General features: G+C 40.9%; 1 protein-coding gene across 1 annotated transcript in view; it reads left to right on the top strand.

The window, feature by feature from the left end:
• The first annotated feature begins 347 nt into the window (after positions 1–347).
• CERS3 (ceramide synthase 3) overlaps positions 348–21,957 on the top strand; it is a 134,570-nt gene continuing 112,960 nt past the window's right edge. The window contains exons 1-2 of the mRNA XM_068991540.1: positions 348–520; positions 20,410–20,527. Coding sequence (XP_068847641.1) covers positions 348–520; positions 20,410–20,527 — 291 coding nt within the window. The remainder of the gene's footprint in view (positions 521–20,409; positions 20,528–21,957) is intronic.

Genomic DNA, 21,957 nt, shown 5'->3' on the forward strand with positions numbered 1-21,957 from the left:
ATATTGAAGTTGTAGAGATTATTGTTAAACTAGTTTTCATATGATAGAAATATATAAGAGGAAGATACAGTCTTACAGTATTAATGTATGTTGTCCCAAGAGTATGAACAGTGGTGTGTTAAACTTCAGTTTGCCATGCCATGACCAAAACTGTTCTGAGAGTTTCTGCAGAATGATACCTGTTTAATACAATGAAGAGCCATGACATCCATTAAATAACAGTACTTTGTTCTTACCCTCTGTTCAGAACTCTCTAGCTTAGGTATTTTGAGTAAAGGTGTCAGTGTTGTCTCAGTTTTAAGTATTTGTTTTATAAGTCTAATATATTCTTGTTTCATCTTTTTAGAATGTTTCAGACATTTAAAGAATGGTTTTGGTTGGAAAGATTCTGGCTTCCTCCGACAATAAAATGGTCAGATCTTGAAGATCACGATGGACTCATCTTTGTGAAGCCCTCTCATTTATATATGACCATTCCATATGCTTTTGTCTTGATAATTATCAGACATTTTTTTCAAAAGTAAGTAATGTTTGTGTGTCTTTCCTCTCCATCCCCCTTTGCCTCACCTCTAGAATAAAGAATTTTGGTAAGATCCTTAAAGAGTCTTAAGATCGTTAAAGAATCTTAAGCTGTTGCTCAGAGGTCACCACTAATGGGCGCTCATGAAATCAGATGCACACTAAATGTTGTCTAGAAACTGAACAAATAAAAATCAGAAGTTCTGTCTCCACAGTACATTAGTTTCACAGTGAAGAAAATTGAGATTAAGAAAGGTTAAGGATCACAGAGCTTATTAGTGTCAATGATGGTACAAGAACTTAGCTCATCTTCCACGTACCATGTTGTCTGACAATAGACATGCGTGCCCATGTCCTTTGTCAGCAGTATTAGGAGAGTATAACTAGCAGATGCATTATCATTTTAGAATGGCTATAAAATAGCAGAAATGGCTCATTAAAGACCAAACAGTATTGTTTTATAGCATAGTTTAAAGGTTTATTGAAAATTTTAATAGCAAGCCTTCATTCCAAAGGATAAGGAAGTCAAAGAAAAAATATCAATTTGCTTTCTCAGGAAAAATGACCTTTTCTTTTTCTTAATTTACTTTAAATAGACATTACATCCAACCTTTTTATTAAAACTGTACTAGTGTCATGGTAACTGAAGATAAATGTTCATCTATAATTTTGGTAGTTGTCTCTATTTCAAAAAACTGTTATTAGCACATTAATTTTTTTTGGAGCAAAAAGAATATTGAAATGTCAAGAGTTGGATAAACTTAAAACAGAATCCCCAGTAGCTGAGTTGGTAAAGAATCTGCCTGCAGTGCAGGAGAGCCTGGTTCTCCTGGATTCAGGAAATTCAATTCCTGGGTCAGGAAAATTTGCTGGAGAAGGGATAGGCTACCCACTCCAATATTCTTGGGCTTCCCTTCTGGCTCAGCTGGTAAAAAATCCATCTGCAATGTGGGAGACCTAGGTTCGATCTCTGGGTTGGGAAGATCCCCTGGAGAGGGGAAAGGCTACCCACTCCAGTATTCTGGCCTGGAGAATTTCATGGATTGCATAGTCCACGGGGTCGCAAAGAGTCGGATTCGACTGAGTGACTTGCACTTTCACTTCACTTTCACTTTTGTTCAAGACAAAATCTGATAAAGATCATTTTGTCCAAGACTAACTGAGGTGCAGATCGTACGTTTATAACCAGTTGCAGGGTTCTCATCCCAAGGGCACCCAACTCCAGTACTCTTGCCTGGAAAATCCCATGAATGGAGGAGCCTGGAAGGCTGCAGTCCAAGGGGTCACTGAGGGTCGGACACGACTGAGCAACTTCACTTTCACTTTTTACTTTCATGCATTGGAGAAGGAAATGGCAACCCACTCCAGTGTTCTTGCCTGGAGAATCCCAGGGACAGGGGAGCCTGGTGGGCTGCCATCCATGGGGTCGCACAGAGTTGGACACGACTGAAGTGACTTAGCAGCAGCATCCCAAGGGTTTGACCAACTCTGTTTCATGGATTGTCCAAGAGGTTTCTGTACAATTAACAACTTTACTTTGGCCAGAAATGTGCTATTGATAGGGAGAGGAAAAGAAAGACACTTGATACCACTAAACTCTAGCTGAGAATGTTTGACAGTGTTTTCCTTTTTGACAGTTAACTCCGCTTTTACTCACGTGTTTGGATTCATCAAAGAATGCCTAAATTAGAATTGTGCTGCTGCACTTGTAAATTAGCAAATTACTCTGCTGTCCTGAAATATTTGCTTTTCTTGAGTACTGTGTCTGATGAGCTTTGAACTTGACATCCAGGTTGTACACTTGCAGATTTCCTACTTTGGTGTGGACAGCTCCACTTTCAACATTTGATCAGACAGTGAACTAGAAAAGTGTTTTGCTTGCCAAAGCAGCATAGCTGAGGAGACCAACTTGCTGTGTTCTGGTCTTGGCCGCTCCAGCAGTTATCAGGAAGGAATTGATGTTATGCTCCAAGCCCGTATCTCCGAACTGACCGAGAGAGCAAGTCCACCACAGTATTGCAAACGCAAGAAGGGAGTTTGTTTATTCCTAGCGCTCTAGGGCCCAAGTCTCATCCCACACAAGGGAATCTGACAAGAGCCGCGAACAAAGGAGTATGGCAGCTTATATACAGGCAGTGCTCTGTCTCAGTTACAGGAGTAGCTGGCGTTACATGATTGGCCAGGCAGGATGTGCGCATATCCTGTCTCTTTCTGGTAAACATGACTCAGGTCCTAGAGACCGTCGTTTGGTCCCTAACATTCCCCCCTGTCCTTAGATCATATAGAGGAATCTTCCTCTCGGTCCTGAGACACAGTTTGATATTGTTGTTGAAGCACAAACAGCTGTACTGTATTTATGCGTTCCTTTACAAAGGCTACACGTCTATTGATAATGCATGGGCCAAAGGTAAGCATTAGTAAAAGTACTAGCAGGGGTCCTAGCAAGGTGGAGATTAAGGTGGTCAGCCAAGGGGATTGTTGAAACCAAGATTCAAACCATCCCTGTTGAGCCTCACGTCCTCGTTTACGCTGGGTTAGTCCTTCTCTCACTTTGGCCATAGATTCTCTAACTATTCCTGTATGATCCGCATAGAAACAGCACTCTTCTCCTAGGGCAGCACAGAGTCCCCCTTGTTGCAGAAAGAGCAGATCTAATCCCCTCCTGTTTTGCAGAACTACTTCAGATAGAGAAGTTAGAGATGATTCTAAATGACTAATAGATTGCTCTATATGGGTAATGTCTTCATCTATGGCCGCTCTCAGGGAGTTAAATCCTTGGCCTTGCAGGGACAGAGCTGTTATTCCGGTTCCAGCCCCGGCTATTCCAAGACCGAACATAGTTGCTATGGTTATGGCGGTAAGAGGTTCCCTCTTAACTTTATAAGTTCTTTTTGGAGGATTTAGAGTTAATTTCTGGGCCCAATAATCATATATTGCTTTTTCTGGTTGGTACAGAATCTTTGGCATGACAGCCACCATAACACAGAATTATTCTTTGGGGTCAAAGATTGAGCTATGCAGGCATGGAGTTAGCCCCGTGTGTGAACAGACCCACCATCCCCCCATTTGAGGTATTAACTATTTAGCTACAGGCAAATGATCAGGCCCGACGACATGCACACAAAGTGGAGACTTTGCTGGTAACACCGTGCCCATGCATAAGCCCTTTCCCCATACCTCTTTTATCGTCAGACCCACCTTTTGGTCTCCCCAATGACACTGAGGAGGATCGGTGCTGTTGGCCAAGTCATAAGAGGCATTGAGGCCTACTGCTTCGTAATAAGGGGGAATTAAGTTGTAACATAACCAACAAGATTTAGTTGCCTCAGGATGGGTTTGATTCAGGGTGGCATAAGCTACCCTAATCAGCCTCCATAGGAGATCTATTTCAGCGAGCGCTTCTGCTTCGGGACTCACTGCCAAAGATGTTGGCATGGAAGTCGTTAGGCGGGGGGTTACAGTCAGCTTTTCTACTTTGTTGGGCCCGATACTGTGTACAAGAATTGGCTCTAAGACCTGGCTCACTACTATAATCCCTTTTCCATCAACCCCAAACCCTCCTGATTCCCTCGTCTGTAGCCCCCAAGATAGGCCAGAGATCCAGGTCCTCTCTTTTTTGCTTTTTTCTGGATTGAACCTTATTCTGACTTGTGCATAATTGCAACTTTAACAGCTAAAAGTTGGATCTCCCAGGACCCTAGGGAGGGGCTTGGCGAATGAAAAATTAAGTAAATCTCGATTTCCTACTTTTCAGCGCTGAGGTCCATCATTAGAAGTAACACAATCCCAAGTTTTACAATAAGAGTCTTGTGCCCCCCCACAGGTCTTCCAGTCATGCCTGGGTGTGCCTGGGCATGCCCAGAACCCTTGTTCTCGGAGATAACCCCTAGCCCAAGGCACATTTACCATCGGCTTAAGGTCAAAGTACAAGTCTGGCCACCATGTGTTTGGTGGATGTATTGCGGTAGTGGAGTTTAGCACCTCTTGTGTTAGTCCATTTTGCAGCTTCCAGGTGATTTTGACGGGTTGATGCGGGTTCACGCTGGCAACTCCAGAGCAGAGTAACTGGGTCATCCACAAGAGGGCCCAGCCAAGTTGTCCTGGTCCTGTTGGCGCCTTCAAAGCTCTAGCCTCAAGGGGTTGGACGGGTGCAGAGATGCTTCCCATTTTTTTTTAGCATCTTCTTGCTCTGCTGAAGCAGCTGGGCGTACGTGGTTGCAATGCACCCAAGGCCCGATACCGTCAACCTGGCCTTACCTCGGTGAAATCTATTTTCCAGTGTTGCCCTGGTCCTTCTCCTCGATACCTCAGTCTTGCATGTCCTTTTCCTGGCCTCATCTGTTGACACGCCTTACAAGCATGCACTATGTTCTTTACAGTTGTCTGGTGCTGGGGAAATCACAGGCACACAGTTTGAAAGAGCATCAGAGTCTTCTTTTCTCCCAGATGAGTAGACAAGTGCAAATGCTCACATAGTTGCCATCCCAACTGAGCAGGGAGTATCAAGTAGCCGTCTGAGTCTCGGTACCATCCATCTTTATCTTTTTGAAGGTTGGTGTGTTTTTGGATCCAAGCAAAGTCTGTGGATGAATACTCAGGGGTTGGGGGCAGAGTTCCCATACCTGGAGGTGGAAGTCCGATTGCCAACACAGGGGTGATGAAATCTTTATCAGCTACTTTTCAAGCTGCCAGGTCTGCGGCACAATTCCCTCGTGCCGTGGGGCTGTCACCCTTCTGATGTCCAGGTACGTGTACTATTGACACAGCCCGAGGCACCTGTACAGCCTCTAAAAGTCTACGGATTTCAGGCAAGTTTTTAATTTCTTTTTCTTCAGCTGTCAAAAACCCCCGTTCCTGATATATCAGGCCCTGGATGTGTACCGTGCCAAAAGCATAGCGACTGTCAGTGAAAATAGTTATTCTTTTTTCTTTGGCTCTCTCTAATGCTTGAATCAGGGCAATTAACTCTGCCTTTTGTGCTGAGGTATCCGGGGGAAGGGCCTCTGCCCATATCGTCTGTCCAGAGTCATCTACTACTGCGGCTCCCGCCCGTCTCTGTCCATCTTTTACATAACTGCTGCCGTCTGTGAACCATTTTAGCTCACTGTTATCCAGTGGAGTATCGGTTAAGTCCTTTCGCATTGCTGTTACCCCGGCCAGTATCTCATCACAATCATGGAGGGGGCTATTTTCCCCCGGATTGGGCAAAAGAGTGGCCGGATTTAGAGTGCAGGGCGTTTGGAAATGAATCCGTGGGGTGTCAAGTAGCAAGGCCTGGTAGTGCGTCAAGCGGGCATTAGAAATCCATTTACCTGGGGGTTGCTTTAAAACTCTCTCTATGGCATGAGGAGTTGTAGACCAAGAGTCTGTGTCCATAAGTCAGTTTATCAGCATCGTGGACTAAGAGCACGGTGGCCGCGATGATACGGAGGCAAGGTGGCCATCCGGCTGCCACTGGGTCCAGTCTCGGAAAGGTAAGCTACAGGTCGCTTCCATGGTCCCCATCTCTGTGTTAGTACCCCTTTTCCTATCCCCCGATTTTCATCTACAAATAATTGGAAAGGCTTAGATGGATCAGGGAGGGCAAGGGCAGGAGCTTCTAGCAAGGCTCACCTGAGCTCTTGGAAGTCCTCTTTCATCGGCTCAGTCCATTTCCAGTCCTTGTTTTCTTTGGTCCCCTCATATAGGGGCCTGGCCTTTTCTGCAAACCCCAAGATCCATAACCGGCAATATCCCACTGTTCCCAGAAATTCTCTCACTTGTTTAGGGTTAGCCGGCTCAGGGATCTGGAGGATGGTTTCTTTCATCTGTGTTAGCCACCTCTGGCCCTGTTTTATCTTATAACCGAGGTATGTAACCTCTTGCTTGGCAATCTGGGCCTTTTTGGCACTAGCCCGGTAACCTAAAGTCCCCAAGGTTTGGAGAAGGTCACCTGTTGCCTCTTGGCACTCTTTCTCTGTAGCTGCCGCCAGCATAAGGTCATCAACATATTGTAATAAAACAACGGTAGGGTGTTTAACCCGATACTCACGGAGGTCTTCGTCCAGGGCCTCATTAAATAACGTGGGCGAGTTTTTGAAACCCTGTGGTAAGCGAGTCCATGTCAGCTGCACAGGGGTCTGACCGCCGTCTTCCTGCCATTCGAAGGCAAAGATCTCTTGGCTTGCGGGGGCAAGAGGCAAACTGAAAAAGGCATCTTTTAAATCTAAAACAGTGTACCAAATGTAGTTTGGAGGCAAGTTGCTTAGCAATGTGTAAGGGTTAGGAACCATAGGATGAATATCATTCACCCGTTTGTTGACTTTTCATAGATCTTGAACCGGTCTAAAATCAGTTCCCCCAGGCTTTTTCACAGGCAACAGGGGAGTGTTCCATGGGGACCGGCACCTTTTCAGGACCCCAGCGTCTATGAGGCGTTGTATATGAGGAGTAATTCCTTGTCGAGCCTCTTGACTCATGGGATACTGTCGTACCCTCACCGGGGAAGCACTGGCTTTTAGTTCCACAATGATAGGGGGCCTCTGTTTGGCTAGTCCCATTCCTGCAGTTTCAGCCCAGGCCTGAGGGTATCTTTGAACCCATGGTTGTACTTCGGGGCTTATTGTCGCTGGGGCCTCTGGCAAGTAGAGTCTGTATTCATCTTTTAATGCCAGAGACAAGACCTGAAGAGGATGCCCGGTCCCATCTAAAAGCGACACTTGTCCGTGGTCAAAATGAATTTGGGCATTTACTTTAGACAGTAAATCCCTTCCCAACAAGGGCGCTGGACACTCAGGTATCACCAGAAAAGAATGGGACACCTGGTGGGCCCCCAGGTTCACGTGCCGTTTTGTAGTCCATCCATATCGCTTAGTCCCGGTTGCTCCCTGCACCCAGCTACTTTTCTTAGACATGGGTCCATCTTTTTGGTTTAAGACTGAGTATTGGGCTCCCGTGTCCACCATGAAGCCAACCGGTTTCCCCTCCACATTTATAGTTACCCAGGACTCGGGGAGGGGCTTCGAGCCCTGACCCCCTAGTCGCTATCCTCACCCGCGTAGAGGATATGACTGTCTGGAGAGGGAGTCTCGTTCTTGGGGTTCTTGGGCCCCTCTTTTAGATTTTTCTTGGGGCATTTATCTTTTTAATGTCCAAACTCTTTACAAAACGCACATTGGTTTTTTTCAAGCTTACGCCTTGTTGTTTTTTCTTCAGTTTTTGAGTCCAATTTTTTTCCTTTCTGGAACCTCTTTTTGTTTTCAACTCCAGCAAAAAATATCTGGGCCAGCTCTTTTTGATTTTTACGGTTTTCTTCAGCTCTAAATTCTCTTTCTTCTCTTCTAATGCGGTCCTCTCTCTCTTCTGGGGTCTCTCTATGATTAAAAACTCTCTCGGCTGCCCTCACTAGATCTTGCAGGGACTGTTCATTTAACCTCTCTATCTTTTGTAACTTTTTTCTAATATTGGAGGCTGCTTGATTTACAAATGCTAACATAACTGCCGCTCGTGACTCATCTGCCTGTGGGTCCATAGGGGTATACTGTCTAAAAGCTTCCATTATCCTTTCTAGGAAGGCTGCTGGGCTCTCATTTGGTTCCTGCCTCACTGAATTTATTTTGGCCAAATTAGTCGGCTTTCTGGCGGCTGCTCTAAGGCTGGCCATAAGAGTCTGACGGTATACCCAGAGACGCTCCCTACCTTCAGCGCGTTCGAAGTCCCAGTTGGGTCGCACCAAGGGGAATCCTTCCTCAATGAGGTTAGGCTGTATTGTGGGCCTTCCATCTACCCCTGGCACATTCTTTCGAGCTTCTGACAGGATCCTCTCGCACTCTTCTGTAGTGAAAAGCACCTGTAACAGTTGCGGACAATCATCCCAAGTGGGATTATGAGTAAAAAGGATAGACTCTAAAAGATCAATAAGACCCTGTGGTTTTTCAGAGAAGGAGGGAGTCTGGGTTTTCCAATTGTACAAATCACTAGTGGAGAAGGGCCAATACTGATATGTCCGCTCTCCACCCTCTCTGGCTGGTCCTGCCCGGACCGGAAATGTGTGAACAGTGGAGGAGGGGACTTCTGAGTCTTCTTCCGCTACATTGGCCATTTCTCTTGTTTTTCCCCGAGTTCCCTGGGCGGGGCCCCCTTCTCTGGGATGAGCTGAAGGCTCGGTTCTCCTCCTGGCTTCTCCCGATGAAACCTGTGAAAGCAAGGGCAGATGTGGATCCGCATATGGGGGTGGGAACAATTCGGTCTCCAGATCTATCAGATTAGGATACAGAGAAGATTCCTGGAATACCGGCTTTGGTCGATTTTCGTCCTTTTTTTTTTCTTTTTCTTCGGAAGCCTTCATTACTAACACCTGTGGGCTTGGTGAGGTTGGAGTTGGGGAAGAGGGACGGGGAGGTTTAGGAGGAGCGAGAACAAAGGGTTTAAGCCATTCCGGCGGGTTTCTCACTAGATCCTGCCAGACCAGAATGTAGGGAGTCTGATCCGGGTGCCCGGCAGGACTAGGAGTAAGCACCCTCTCTTTAACTGCCTGGATAATTTGGGGATTGAAGGTTCCCTCTTGTGGCCATCCGACGTCAAAGGTGGGCACTCAACAGAACAGAAAGTCACCAGTTTGCTCTTCTTTACCAGTAACGAAAGATTCTGAGCTCTAGACTTGAAATCAGAGAAGTGGTTAATCATAAGAGATAAAGGAATAGAAGTTGTTTGTCCCATGATCACAGAAAAGTACATTGGGAGCCAACAGAGCACACAAAGAGCAGCGCAGACACCACAAATAGACAAACAGATAACAAACACAAGGTGACCACCGACAATGCACTCAATCTTACCTGCAGGATGTTCACAGAGCCAGCTGCCTCCCCAGCACAAAGCCAGGCCCCAGCCTTACGCTGACTTAATCCAGTATCAGAGCCAGCTGCCTCCCCAGCACGAAACCAGGCCCCAGCCTTACGCTGACTTGCCTCTGCACTTTACAGCCAGATGCCTCCCCAGTAAGATACTAGGCCCCGGACTTAATCTGGGTTTCTGCAACGTTAGCACCGGTGCTCAGAGCTCTTATCTCCTAACGAGGTTACTCCCTTCTACCAGGAGAGTTGTCCTCCCCGGCGGGATGGAGATCCCAGACGAGCCCCCAGATGTTATGCTCCGAGCCCGTATCTCCGAACTGACCGAGAGAGCAAGTCCACCACAGTATTGCAAACGCAAGAAGGGAGTTTGTTTATTCCTAGTGCACTAGGGCCCAAGTCTCATCCCACACAAGGGAATCTGACAAGAGCCACGAACAAAGGAGTATGGCGGCTTATATACAGGCAGTTCTTTGTCTCAGTTACAGGAGTAGCTGGCGTTACATGATTGGCCAGGCAGGATGTGCGCATATCCTGTCTCTTTCTGGTAAACATGACTCAGGTCCTAGAGACCGTCGTTTGGTCCCTAACAATTAAATCTTCTTTTAATCCTTAAGGCCATTCTTACTTCTTCTCAAGGGCTTAAGTATAGTCTTTCCTAGCTCCTTACAACTTTAACTCCCAATAACTTACCCTTAGTTTTTTCCATCCCATGACACTACAGAAAACTGTGTTGCTCCACTAATCTCATATCTCTTTTTTTCATATCTCTTTTAACGCAAAAGAAGGAAGGAAAATTTAACATGAGAGCAAGATCATGCTTTTTGAAGTAGAAATTTATATTTTTTCAGGGCTTTTATGTAATTTGCATTAGATTAAACTGCTTAGATTGTAAGATATTACTTACACCTTGCGTTTGAATAGAAGCTTATAGCTTAAGAGATATATAAAATCATAGTTGGCATGATCTCAGTCAAGAAAATGAGAGCGAAGTGAGCTGGCCACGGTCACCTGGTTAGTGGGTAAAGAGCAGACCTGAAACTTGGCCCACATGCTGTGACACCAGATTCAGGGTTGCTGAGTTGTTATTTCCCCCTGAGCCAGAACTTCTAGGGCTTTCACAGTGTGATACTCCTGATGGCAAAAGAGAGTAAATTGGTATCCTTTGGGAATGTAGAAGAGATGGCTTAAGGGGATGATAGCAAATGTGCACTTTCCTATCAGAACTTCATGTAAGCTTGACACCATGTTTCAGCATATCCTGTGATGTCACAAGAACGCTGCTTTCTTTTGTCCTGCATTATGTTTGCGTTATACCTCCTCATTCTAGGAAGTGACCTGGAGTTTTGATTTGTCTGGCTCATTTTTATCCTAGCTAGGAGCCATTCAAAATGAAAAAGGGCCCTTCCCAGAAAGGAGTACAGAGGCAGACAGATAAAGAACAAATAAGTGGCTCATTTGAAAGTTACTGACATTTGCTTTGTATTTAGAATTTCGTTCCCTTACAGGCTTTAATTTGTGCCTTATGTTTTGATATTTTGGGGGGAGGGGTCTAGAATAGCAGTTACTAACTAGTACCTCCAGATTCTTCTGTACATTCTTCTTTGTGTCTTAAGTATGGTCTAGAGGGGGTCTAAGCTACTCAAATTTAACCACTCGTGGAATAAGCACATTATCTCAGTGTAAATTTTGGCCCTGGAAGAGTCCAAGGCAAGGGTAAGGGTGGTAAAATCAGAAGGTAAGCTTTTTTTCTTTTACTTTCATAATTTCGTTTATTTATTTTGTCTGTGCTGGGTCTTCTTTGCTTTGAGGGCTTTTCTCTAGTTGTGGCAAGCAGGGGCTACTCTCTAGTTGCAGTGTGCAGCGGTAGCTTCTCTCGGACTCTAGGGAACTCAGGCCTCAGTAGTTGCAGCACACATGGGCTCAGTGGTTGTGATTTGTGGGCTCTAGAGGACAGGTTCAATAGACATGGTAAATGGTCTTAGTTATTCCAAAACATACGGGAGCTTCCAGGATCAGGGATTGAACTCGCCTTTCCTGCAGTGGTGGGCAAATTCTTTACCACTGAGCGACCAGGGAAGCCCTTTTCTTTTACTTTTAATGATACAATGAATAGATTTCTGGCCTCTGCCATTTCCACTGAGCAACATGAGGACATCAAGGGTTTTTTAAAGAAGAGTAGGTGTAGCAGTTTACAGGAATTGAAAAAGGATTGTTACTATCTTCAGTTGAAAGTCTCAAAATATATACGTTGGACTTAAATGTTATCTGAGACTTGCATTGCTTCAGATCTGTGTTCTTTCATATAAAACCCTCTGATTAAACTCTGATCATAGAGCCTTTCAATTCTTAGGAACTGGGAATCAATCTTAATGGCAGTAGGCTGTTGTTTCAGTCTAGGAGAAGTATTTCAACCTCACATGTTTAATAAATGCCTAGGCTTGCCTTCTTTTTTATTCCATAAAAGAATATTGAAAAAAAAAGTATGTGTGGGGTAGTGCTCTGGGATTGCTTGGCTTTTGGCTCACAGGTAACTGTTGTAGTGCTAAGTGAAGAGGTGTCTGAACGAGGCCATCTGAGGGCTCAGTTGTGCAATAGTAGCAAACCTGTGACTCATGTCCTGGTAATTAACCTAACTTTGAACCATTTTACATGGGAGTAGAAGTTCACATTCTCTTTTCTTCCTGTTAGATTTTTCCCTTGTATTCCATATCAATAAAATGAAAGTTCAGGCATGTTCATGTCTAAGACCTGTCATCTCCTTCCTTTTTTAAGTTCAGTTTATCAAATATTTATTGTGTTTCTTTATTCTCTCCTTTTTTAAAATAAGTTTTTAATTAAGTACCTATTCATATTTACGTATACTTACATAAGTATAAGTGAATACATAAGTAAAAGGTGAATTGACTGTCTAGATTCTTTTGAAAAGAAATATAATGTTAAAGTAGCAAACTGTACTTATATACGTCCTCTGTTTTACTGAAAATGTTATTTCTGTTCTTGAAGCCTGAACAAGTTAACAAACAGGACTATTGTTTCTCTTTCTTTGAATTAATGCTTTGACTGTAGATGTTTTCCTCATATCAGCAAGTATGTTATAGATATGTATTTTTATCCATTGTGTATGCTTATCTCTCACATGACCCTCTAGAGGGAAATGTTATACTTTATTTGGCTTTGAAATGTATAGGCCATTTCCAGGAGAACTTAGGCCATCTGGAAGTTAGATTGGCTTATACACATTTTATCCTGGCTTCCTTGGTGGCTCAGGTGGTAAATAATCTGCCTGCAATGTGGGAGACCCAGGTTTAGTCCCTGGGTCGGGGAGATCCCCTAGAGAAGGGAATGGCAGCCCACTCCAGTATGCTTGCCTGGAGAATCCCATGGACAAAGAAGCCTGTCCAGCTACTGTCTACTGGGTTGCAAAGTGTTGGACACGACTGCACAGCTAACACTAAGGCTAACTAACACATTTTATCAGAGTATTTTAGTAAAATTTATTTTTTTATTTTTGGCCATACCATGCAGCATGTGAGATCTTAGTTCCCCGATCAGGGACCAAACCTATGCCCCCTGCATTGGGAACTTGGAGTCTTAGCCATTGGACTGCCACGGAAATCCCTAGGAAAATTTTTATTCAGTTCCATGGTTATAAAAATGAATTTAAGGGTTAAATGATCATTCATAACTAAATTTCCAGCATTTAATTACATACAGAAACTTGTCAGTACTAGAATAGCCTGACCTATCAGACAGTGGAGCCTTTGTTAGAACTAAGAGGAAAATAGGGACATGTGATTTTTAATCAGCTTTACTAAGGTATGATTTACATATAAGAAAGTTCATCTGAAATTTGATGCATTTTGACAAATGCCTGTAACTATCACCACAGTTATGATGTAGAAGATTTCAATTGGCTGAAAACATCCCTGTACACTGTGTAGTTAATTCTCTTCCTACCTACTGCCTCCTTGCCATCACTAAAATGCTTTGTCGGTATAATTTTCTTTTTTCTAGGATTTCCTATAGATGGAATCATATATATTATAGTCTTTTGTGTCTGATTTCTTTCACTTAGCATAATGCTTTTGAGGGGTTTTTTTTCATGTCATTATATGTATCAGTGATTCTTTGTCATTGCTGAGTAGTCTTTCAACATATTGCTATACTGAAATTTATTATCCTTTAACTAGTATGGAAATTTGGATTGTTTACAGCTTTGGCCTATTATGAATAAAGCTTCTGTGAACATTTGAGTAGAAGAATTTGTGTAGGTATATGCTTTTACTTCTCCTGGTAAATAGCTAAAGTGTTCTTCAGAAGGCATTGTTAATGCAAATATAAATCTATACAATAGATTATTTGGCAATAAAAATGAATGAACTTCAGTTGCGTCCAGATACATTGATGGATCTCAAAAGCATTACTCAATGAAAGAAGCCAGGCACAAGCAACCACAAATTATATGATTCTATTACATTAAATATCCAGAAAAGGCAGTTATAAAGACAGAAAGTAGAGTAGTGATTGCCTGTGACATGATTGACAGGGAGCAGGGATTAAAGTAAATATATGTGAGGTGTTATATTGGAATTATCAAAATGTTCTAAAGCTGATTCATGGTAATAATTGTACAGCTTGGTAAGTTTACTTTTAAAAAATCAGTGAATAGTATACTTGATATGATGAATTATATGTTATGTAAAAATGCATTAATAGTTATTTTTAAAAGATGTCAATAAAATGGAGCGGTAAGTCAGTTTAGAAAATCTGTACAAGACATTTTGTATATATTTGATGAGGGACTTAAAGTCTGAATGTGTAAAGAACTCATAACTCAATAACAGACAAAAAGACTTGATTTTTTTTTAATGGGCAAAAGTTGGAGCAGCAATCTCACCAAAGGAGATATTAATAGCAAGTAAACACATAAAAGATGTTCAATACCATTAATCATTACCAAAATGCAAAGTAAAACCACTGTGCACTGGAAGTTAACAAAAATGTCACAGTAAGGACCTCTGAAAATTTTCTCCTTCATAACATCAGGAAACTAGCAAAAATTGTCAAATTAACTTTTCAGAATTCAGAATTAACCAGAGGCTTGCAGCAATCCAGAGAGTGTTACTGAAAAAAAAAAAAACCAGCTGACTGTTAGAAAGAGCAGCAAGCTTTGTGGCATTTTAACTTGCCCTATTTCTATCCTTACCTTCCCTCCTCTCTGATACCTTTGAAAAACCAACAGCCCACAATTTCAGTGGAAACCAGCAGCCTGGTAACCACTGAAGGAAGCAGAACAGAGTTGGAGCTCCTTCAAACCATCATTCCCAGAGAATAGTCATTCTCTGACCTGTCTGTTGGTTCCTTGAAAGGGCACTACTCATAAACTCTTTGTTTCCCTTTTCCCTTGGGGAGAGAAGGGGTACTTGTCTGAAACTATTAGAGATAATTGATTAACTTTGGAACTGCCTGAGGGTAGTGGAAAAGGAAAGATATACCCATTTGAATGCAGAGTTCCAAAGAATAGCGAGGAGAGATAGGAAAGCCTTCCTCAGAGATCAGTGCAAACAAATAGATTAAAACAATACAATGGGAAAAACTGGAAATCTCTTCAAGAAAATTAGATATACCGAGGGAACATTTCATGAAAAGGTGGGCACAATAAAGGACAGAAATGGTATGGACCTAACAGAAACAGAAGATATTAAGAAGAGGTGGCAAGAATACACAGAACTATACAAAAAGATCTTCATGACCCAGATAACTATGATGGTGTGATCACTCACCTAGAGCCAGACATCCTGGAATGCGAAGTCAAGTGGGTCTTAGGAAGCATCACTATGAACAAAGCTAGTGGAGGTGATGGAATTCCAGTGAAGCTATTTCAAATCCTGAAAGATGATGCTGTGAAAGTGCTGCACTCAATATGCCAGCAAATTTGGACAACTCAGCAGTGGCCATAGGACTGGAAAAGATCAGTTTTCATTCCAATTCCAAAGAAAGGCAATGCCAAAGAATGTTCAAACTACCACACAGTTGTACTCATCTCACATGCTAGAAAGTAATGCCCAAAATTCCCCAAGCCAGCCTTCAATAGTACGTGAACCATGAACTTCTAGATGTTCAAGTTGCATTTAGAAAAGGCAGAGGAACCAGATATCAAATTGCAATATCCATTGGATCATCAAAAACCAAGAGAGTTCCAGAAAAACATCTGCTTTATTGATTACACCAAAGTCTTTGACTGTGTGGATCACAACAAACTGTGGAAAATTCTTGAAGAGATGGGAATACCAGACCACTTTACCTGCCTCCTGAGAAATCTGTGTGTAGGTCAACAAGCAACAATTAGAACCAGACATGGAACAACAGACTGGTTGGTTCCAAGTTAGGAAAGGAGCACAACAAGGCTGTATATTGTCACCCTGCTTATTTAACTTTTCTGCAGAGTACATCATATGAAGTGTCAGGCTGGATGAAGCCCAAGCTGTAATTAAGATTGCCAGGAGAAACATCAGTAACCTCAAATATGTAGATGACACCACCCTTATGGCAGAAAGTGAAGAAGAACTAAAGAGCCTCTTGATGAAAGTAAAAGAGGAGAATGAGAAAGTTGGCTTAAAACTCGACATTCAGAAAACTAAGATCATGGCATCTGGTCCCATCACTTCATGGCAAATAGATGGGGAAACAGTGGAAATAGGTAACAGTGACAGACTTAATTTTCTTGGGCTCCAAGCTATGAGCATCCTAGACAGCAGAGACATTACTTTGCCGAGAAAGGTCTGTCTAGTCAAAGCTATGGTTTTTTCAGTAGTCATGTATGGATGTGAGAGATGGACTATAAAGAAAGCAGAGCACCAAAGAATTGATGCTTTTGAACTGTGGTGTTGGAGAAGACTCTTGAGAGTCCCTTGGACTGCAAGAAGATCCAACCAGTCTATCCAAAAGGAAATCAGTCCTGAGGATTCATTGGAAGGACTGATGCTGAAGCTGAAGCTCCAATACTTTGGCTACCTGATGGGAAGCTGACTCATTGGAAAATACCTTGATGCTGGGAAAGATTGAAGGCAGGAGAAGAAGGGGACAGCAGAGGCTGAGATGGTTTAATGACATCACCGAGTTTATGAGCATGAGTTTGAGGAAGCTCCGGGATGTGGTGATGGCCAGGGAAGCCTGGTGTGTTGCAGTCCATGGGGTGGCAAAGAGTTGGACACAACTGAGTGACTGAACTGAACTGAACTGAACTGAGGGTAGTGGATATCTAGTGGGTCAAACAATAAACAAAAAGCTTTCCTTTTTAAAAGATAAGCTGGGAAATATGTCCATAGGGGATTTTGAAAAGCTCTGACATACTCTTGGAAGTTAGAAGGCCACTTGAATTTGTAGAGCTTTGGGCATGCCCAGAGCCACCCACATGATCAAGAAAAGTATGATCTAGAAGTTAGTGCAAAGCTCTCACCTCTGGATGACCTTAAGGCTTTGTGCAAACAGAAAGTGAAGGCTAAGGCAAAGTTGTCCACTGCCTGGTTGAGTGTTGAAGGTGTGCCCTGAGGTGTACACGAGCCCTTTAGCAAACACAGGAAGATTTAATTGGTTCCAAGCATTTAAGGACATCTCTGTCTAATCGTTAGTAGAACACTAAGCTAACCTACTAAAGACTTTAGTGCCCACACATAAAGAATATAGACTTAACAGATCAGATTTTAAAAGTAAACAACAAATGGACCACAACAAACAGCACGAACAACAACAAACTCTGAAGAGGGGGATATTCTGATTTCCAAAGTTGCCATATTATATTAGTAAGCATGTCTCAGTTCAGTTCAGTTCAGTCGCTCAGTCATGTCCGACTCTTTGCGACCCCATGAATCGCAGCACGCCAGGCCTCCCTGTCCATCACCAATTCCTGGAGTTCACTCAGACTTGCGTCCATCGATTCAGTGATGCCATCCAGCCTTTAAGCAAAAATTATGACATGCAACAAAATAAGAAAGTACACCTCATACAGAAGGGAAAAAAACCCAGCAGTCAATAGAGTGTGTCCCTTAAAAAGCCTGGATGTTAAACTTATTAGACAAGACTTTAAGTCAACTATTTTAAAAATGTTCAAAGAACTAGAGAAACCCATGCTTAAAAACTAAGGAAAGAAATGTCTCATTAAATTAAGAATATCAGTAAAGAGATACAATTATAGATTATTTTAAAAAATCAAATAGAAATTTGGGACTTGATAAGTACAATAACTCATATTAAAAATTCACTGGAGGGTCTTAACAGCATTTTTGGGCAGGGAGAAGAAAGATTCAGCAGTCTAAGGAACAGAACAAAAAATAAGAATATAGAAAAATGAAGAATCTCAGAGACCTGTGGGCCCTGATGAAGCATAACAACCTATGTATAATGGGAATTCCAGAAGAAGAGGAGAAAATGAACAGGATAGAAAATATTTGAAGAAATAAGTGGCTAAAAATTTCCCCAAATCTGATGACACACATTAATCTGTAATTTGGGAAGCTAACCAAACTCCAAGAAGAATAAGCTTAATTAAAGAGGTTGATATCTAGATATATCATAAGCAAACTGTTGAAAGATAGAATTGAAAGCAATGAGAGAGAAGCATATGATCACATAACAGTGATCTGTGATAAGATTGAGTTGATTTCTCATCAGCAATCATGGAAGCCAAAGGCAGTAGGAGGACAGATAACAAGAAAGAAAAAACTGTCAACCAAGCAAAGTTATCCTTCAAAATGAGAGAAAATAAGACAGTTTTAGATAAGCAAAAACTGGGAGAATTTGTTGCTAAGCAGACCTGCCCTATGAGAAATTCTAAAGGGAGTCCTACTGCCTGAAAGCAGAGGATGCAGACAGCAACTTGAATCCACAGGAAGAAATAAAGAGCACCAGTAAAGGACCCACATGAGAAACAGAATAAATGCATTGTTTTGATAATATGTTTTACTCCTGTCTGATTTGAAAGACAGCTGCATAAAACAATAATCATAAATGTCTGTTGATGAGAACACAGTTAATAAGTACATAATTTATATGACAGTAGCAGCACAGAGAGGGAAGGTAATGGAGTTTTGTATAGTGCTTAAATTGTTTTACTGTTAATCCAAATTAGAAAATTATAAATTAATATGTTAATTGTAATCCCTAGATTAACCACTAAGAAGATGATTTTTTAAAATAATAAAACAAGAGAAAGAATTAAAAGAATACACTAGAAAATAGAAAGTAAATAGCAAAGTGGCAGATATAAATCCTGTCTTATCAGTAATTAAGTGTAATTTGCATTAAATGTAAATGAATTAAATATTCCAACTAAAAGACATAGGGACTGGATAGAAATATTAATATATGATCCAACTATATAATTTCTATGAGACACTCACTTTAAGTTCAAAGACATAAATAGGTTGAAAGTGAAAGAATGAGAAAATATATATTATGCTGCTACTGCTGCTGCTAAGTCGCTTCAAACATATATGTACCTAGCAACATAGTCCCAAAAACATGAAGCAAACAGAATTGAAAGGAGAAATAAACAATTCAACAACAATAGTTGTAAACTTCAATACCCCATTTTCAGTAATGGATAGAACAACTAGGCAAAAAATCAACAAAGAAATAGACTTGATCAGTGTTATAAATGAACTAGACCTAACACACATCTATAGAGCCCATCACCAATAACAGCAGAATACACATTCTTCTCATGTGCACGAGGAACAGTCTCCAGAATAGACCATGTGTTAGGCCTTAAAACTAATCTCAATAAAAGTGAGAGGATTGAAATCATACAAGGTATGTTTTCTGACCACTATTGAATGAAATTAGAAGTCCATAATAGAAGGAAATTGAGAAATTAGCAAATAGATGGAAGTTAAACAGGATACTTCTAATAACCTATGGGTCAGAGGAGAAATCACAGGTAAATCAGAAAATGCTATAAGATGAATGAAAAAGAAAGCACCACACCAAAGCTTATGGAATTCAGCAAAAGCACTGCTTACTAGGACATTTATAGCTATAACCACATATATTTAAAAAGAAAAAGGATCTCAAATCAGTAATCTAACCTTCTACTTTAATAAACAAGGGAAAAAAGCAAACTGAATTTATAACAAGCAGAAGTTAAGAAATAATAGAAATTAGAATATAAAATCAATAAAAGCCACTACACCCGCAGTAGAATTGCTAAAATTAAAGAGACTGGCAATACCAGCTCCTGGCAGAGATATGGAATAACTGGGACTCTGGCACATTATTGATGGAAGTGTAAAATAGTATAGACACTTTGGAAAACATTCACTAAGTTCTTATAAAGTTAAGTGTATACTTGCCATACAACCTATCAATCCCATTGCTAAATATTTACCCAAGAGTCATGCTATTTTTCATTAGTTAGAACTTTAAATAGGGGACATAATAATTTCTTTAAGATAATATCACTAAAGAAAATAATAACAAAACACTTATCTTAATCTTCAGTAGTCTTAAACATGAAACTAAATAGAATGGTTTATCCTGGTTCCTGGATATTACATATAAATATATTTGAGTTTACATAGAATGGATTTTAGAACTATGCAAGTACAGTTGACCCTTGAACAACAAGGGTTTGAACTGCAGGGTCCACTTGTAAGCAGACTTTTTACAGTAGTAAATACTACAGTGCTAAATCTACTGTTGGTTGAACCCATGGATGTGAAACCTTGAATAAGGAGGAATCACTTACCTAGGGGCTGACTATAAGCTATATGAGGAGGATTCTCATTGCACTGTTAGCACCCCTCATCCCCGTGTGTTTACTCAAGTGTATTTTGTATTTTAAGTTATTGCTTGTATAAAGATCTCAAATTTTGCTCTTTGAATTTCTGTAAGGCAGATTTTGGCTTTAGGTAGTCTAATGACTCATCTTTCATTTGGAATCTAAAGTTACAGCTTGACTTTCCTGACGACATTGTGGATTCATTCTCAGATTTTGAACTTGAAAAGCAAGTGTTAGTTTCTCAGCCATGTCTGACTCTTTCTTTTGTTTATATTTTCATAGGTTTATTGCTTCACCCCTAGCAAAAACATTTGGCATTAAAGAGGAAGTTCAAAAGAAGATTATACCAAATGCTGTTTTAGAGAATTTTTTCAAACATTCCACAAGGAAACCATCTCAAGTAAGTTCAAATTCTTTGTTTTGGGATTTTAAAATCTGCTTTCTTAATATTTCCATCATCTGTTGCTTACCTCATCTATGCAAAAAGTTAGTTTCAGTTGAGCAGCAAATAATTTGTTTCATTTGGATTTTTTCCTCTGTTGATAAGTTATAAAGCATTCTGAGCATAATATAAAGTGACACAATAATAATATACAATATAAAATATATATATAAATATATATTATGATATAAAGTAACAGTGTTGAACACTGACAATTTGGGTATAAAGATCAAAATTTGATTTTCAATGGTAGGATATATACAAAGTATGCCAATGAAAATGGGTCATTTTTAAGGCAGAGTAGCCCATATCTGACATTTTTGATGACTGTGACACTGTCAATACACACAGCACACATTATAAAAGTGTCTCTTGGGGTGGCTTTCCTGAGCAGAACCCTTTATTTTATCCAAGGCTTCAAAATACTCAGAAATACTCTGTGCTCCTGGCCACTCCCCAGGGATGGAATCCTTAGGAGAATCACAATTCTCTTCTCTATACAAGATGTACTTGATGAAATGTTACAGTGCACTGCATGTTTACACCACAGAAAGAGACTTTAATGTAAAAGTTATGTAAAAATCGTAGTGTCCAGGAAAGTCTAGTTTCATTATACCTCACATTTAAATAAGATGAAATAAAAACTTCTCCAAAAGTGGCACACTTTCTCTGGCAAATACAGATATCTTTCACTAGTAATTTTAAGTCAAAAATATGTACTAATGTGGTTTTAGGATAGATAGATTTTTAAGGTCCTGAACTTATCTGCTGAATTCACTTGCTTCTTCTATGACACTTTCTGTCACTGGTCTGGCGGGCTCCCTGCACAAATGAGCATATTGAAATCTGACCACGTAGCACCAGGCATCATGTTCAGAATTATTCATGGCTAGCCAGCACTGTCTCTAACTTGTCTGCCATCAGCTTCTGTATGTGCTTTTTTTTTCTAAAAGGAGGACAGTCTGACAAGCCATCTCTGTGTGTCCTTTTTTCTACCTGCTCTAAAAGACTGAAGTCATTCACCTAAATACTGCTGTTACCTATGGTGATAATAATGCTTAAGCATCATTTTACATTTTGCAGAGGGGAAGTTATTTTAGTTGTGTTTATGAAAAGTTAGGACTCTCCTAGAGAATCCTTATTATCCTTTGTTTCTGAGAATAATGAATAATTATTATCTGATAATAATTTTATTTTATTTTTTTTTTTGCATACAGGGTCATCATTGCCATCTTTCTAAATTCCATATATATGTGTTAGTATACTGTATTGGTGTTTTTCTTTCTGGCTTACTTCACTCTGTATAATCGGCTCCAGTTTCATCCATCTCATCAGAACTGATTCAAATGTATTCTTTTTAACAGCTGAGTAATACTCCATTGTGAGAT

This window comes from Capricornis sumatraensis, chromosome 19 (assembly GCF_032405125.1).
Source record: "Capricornis sumatraensis isolate serow.1 chromosome 19, serow.2, whole genome shotgun sequence".
Classification (NCBI taxonomy): domain Eukaryota; kingdom Metazoa; phylum Chordata; class Mammalia; order Artiodactyla; family Bovidae; genus Capricornis; species Capricornis sumatraensis.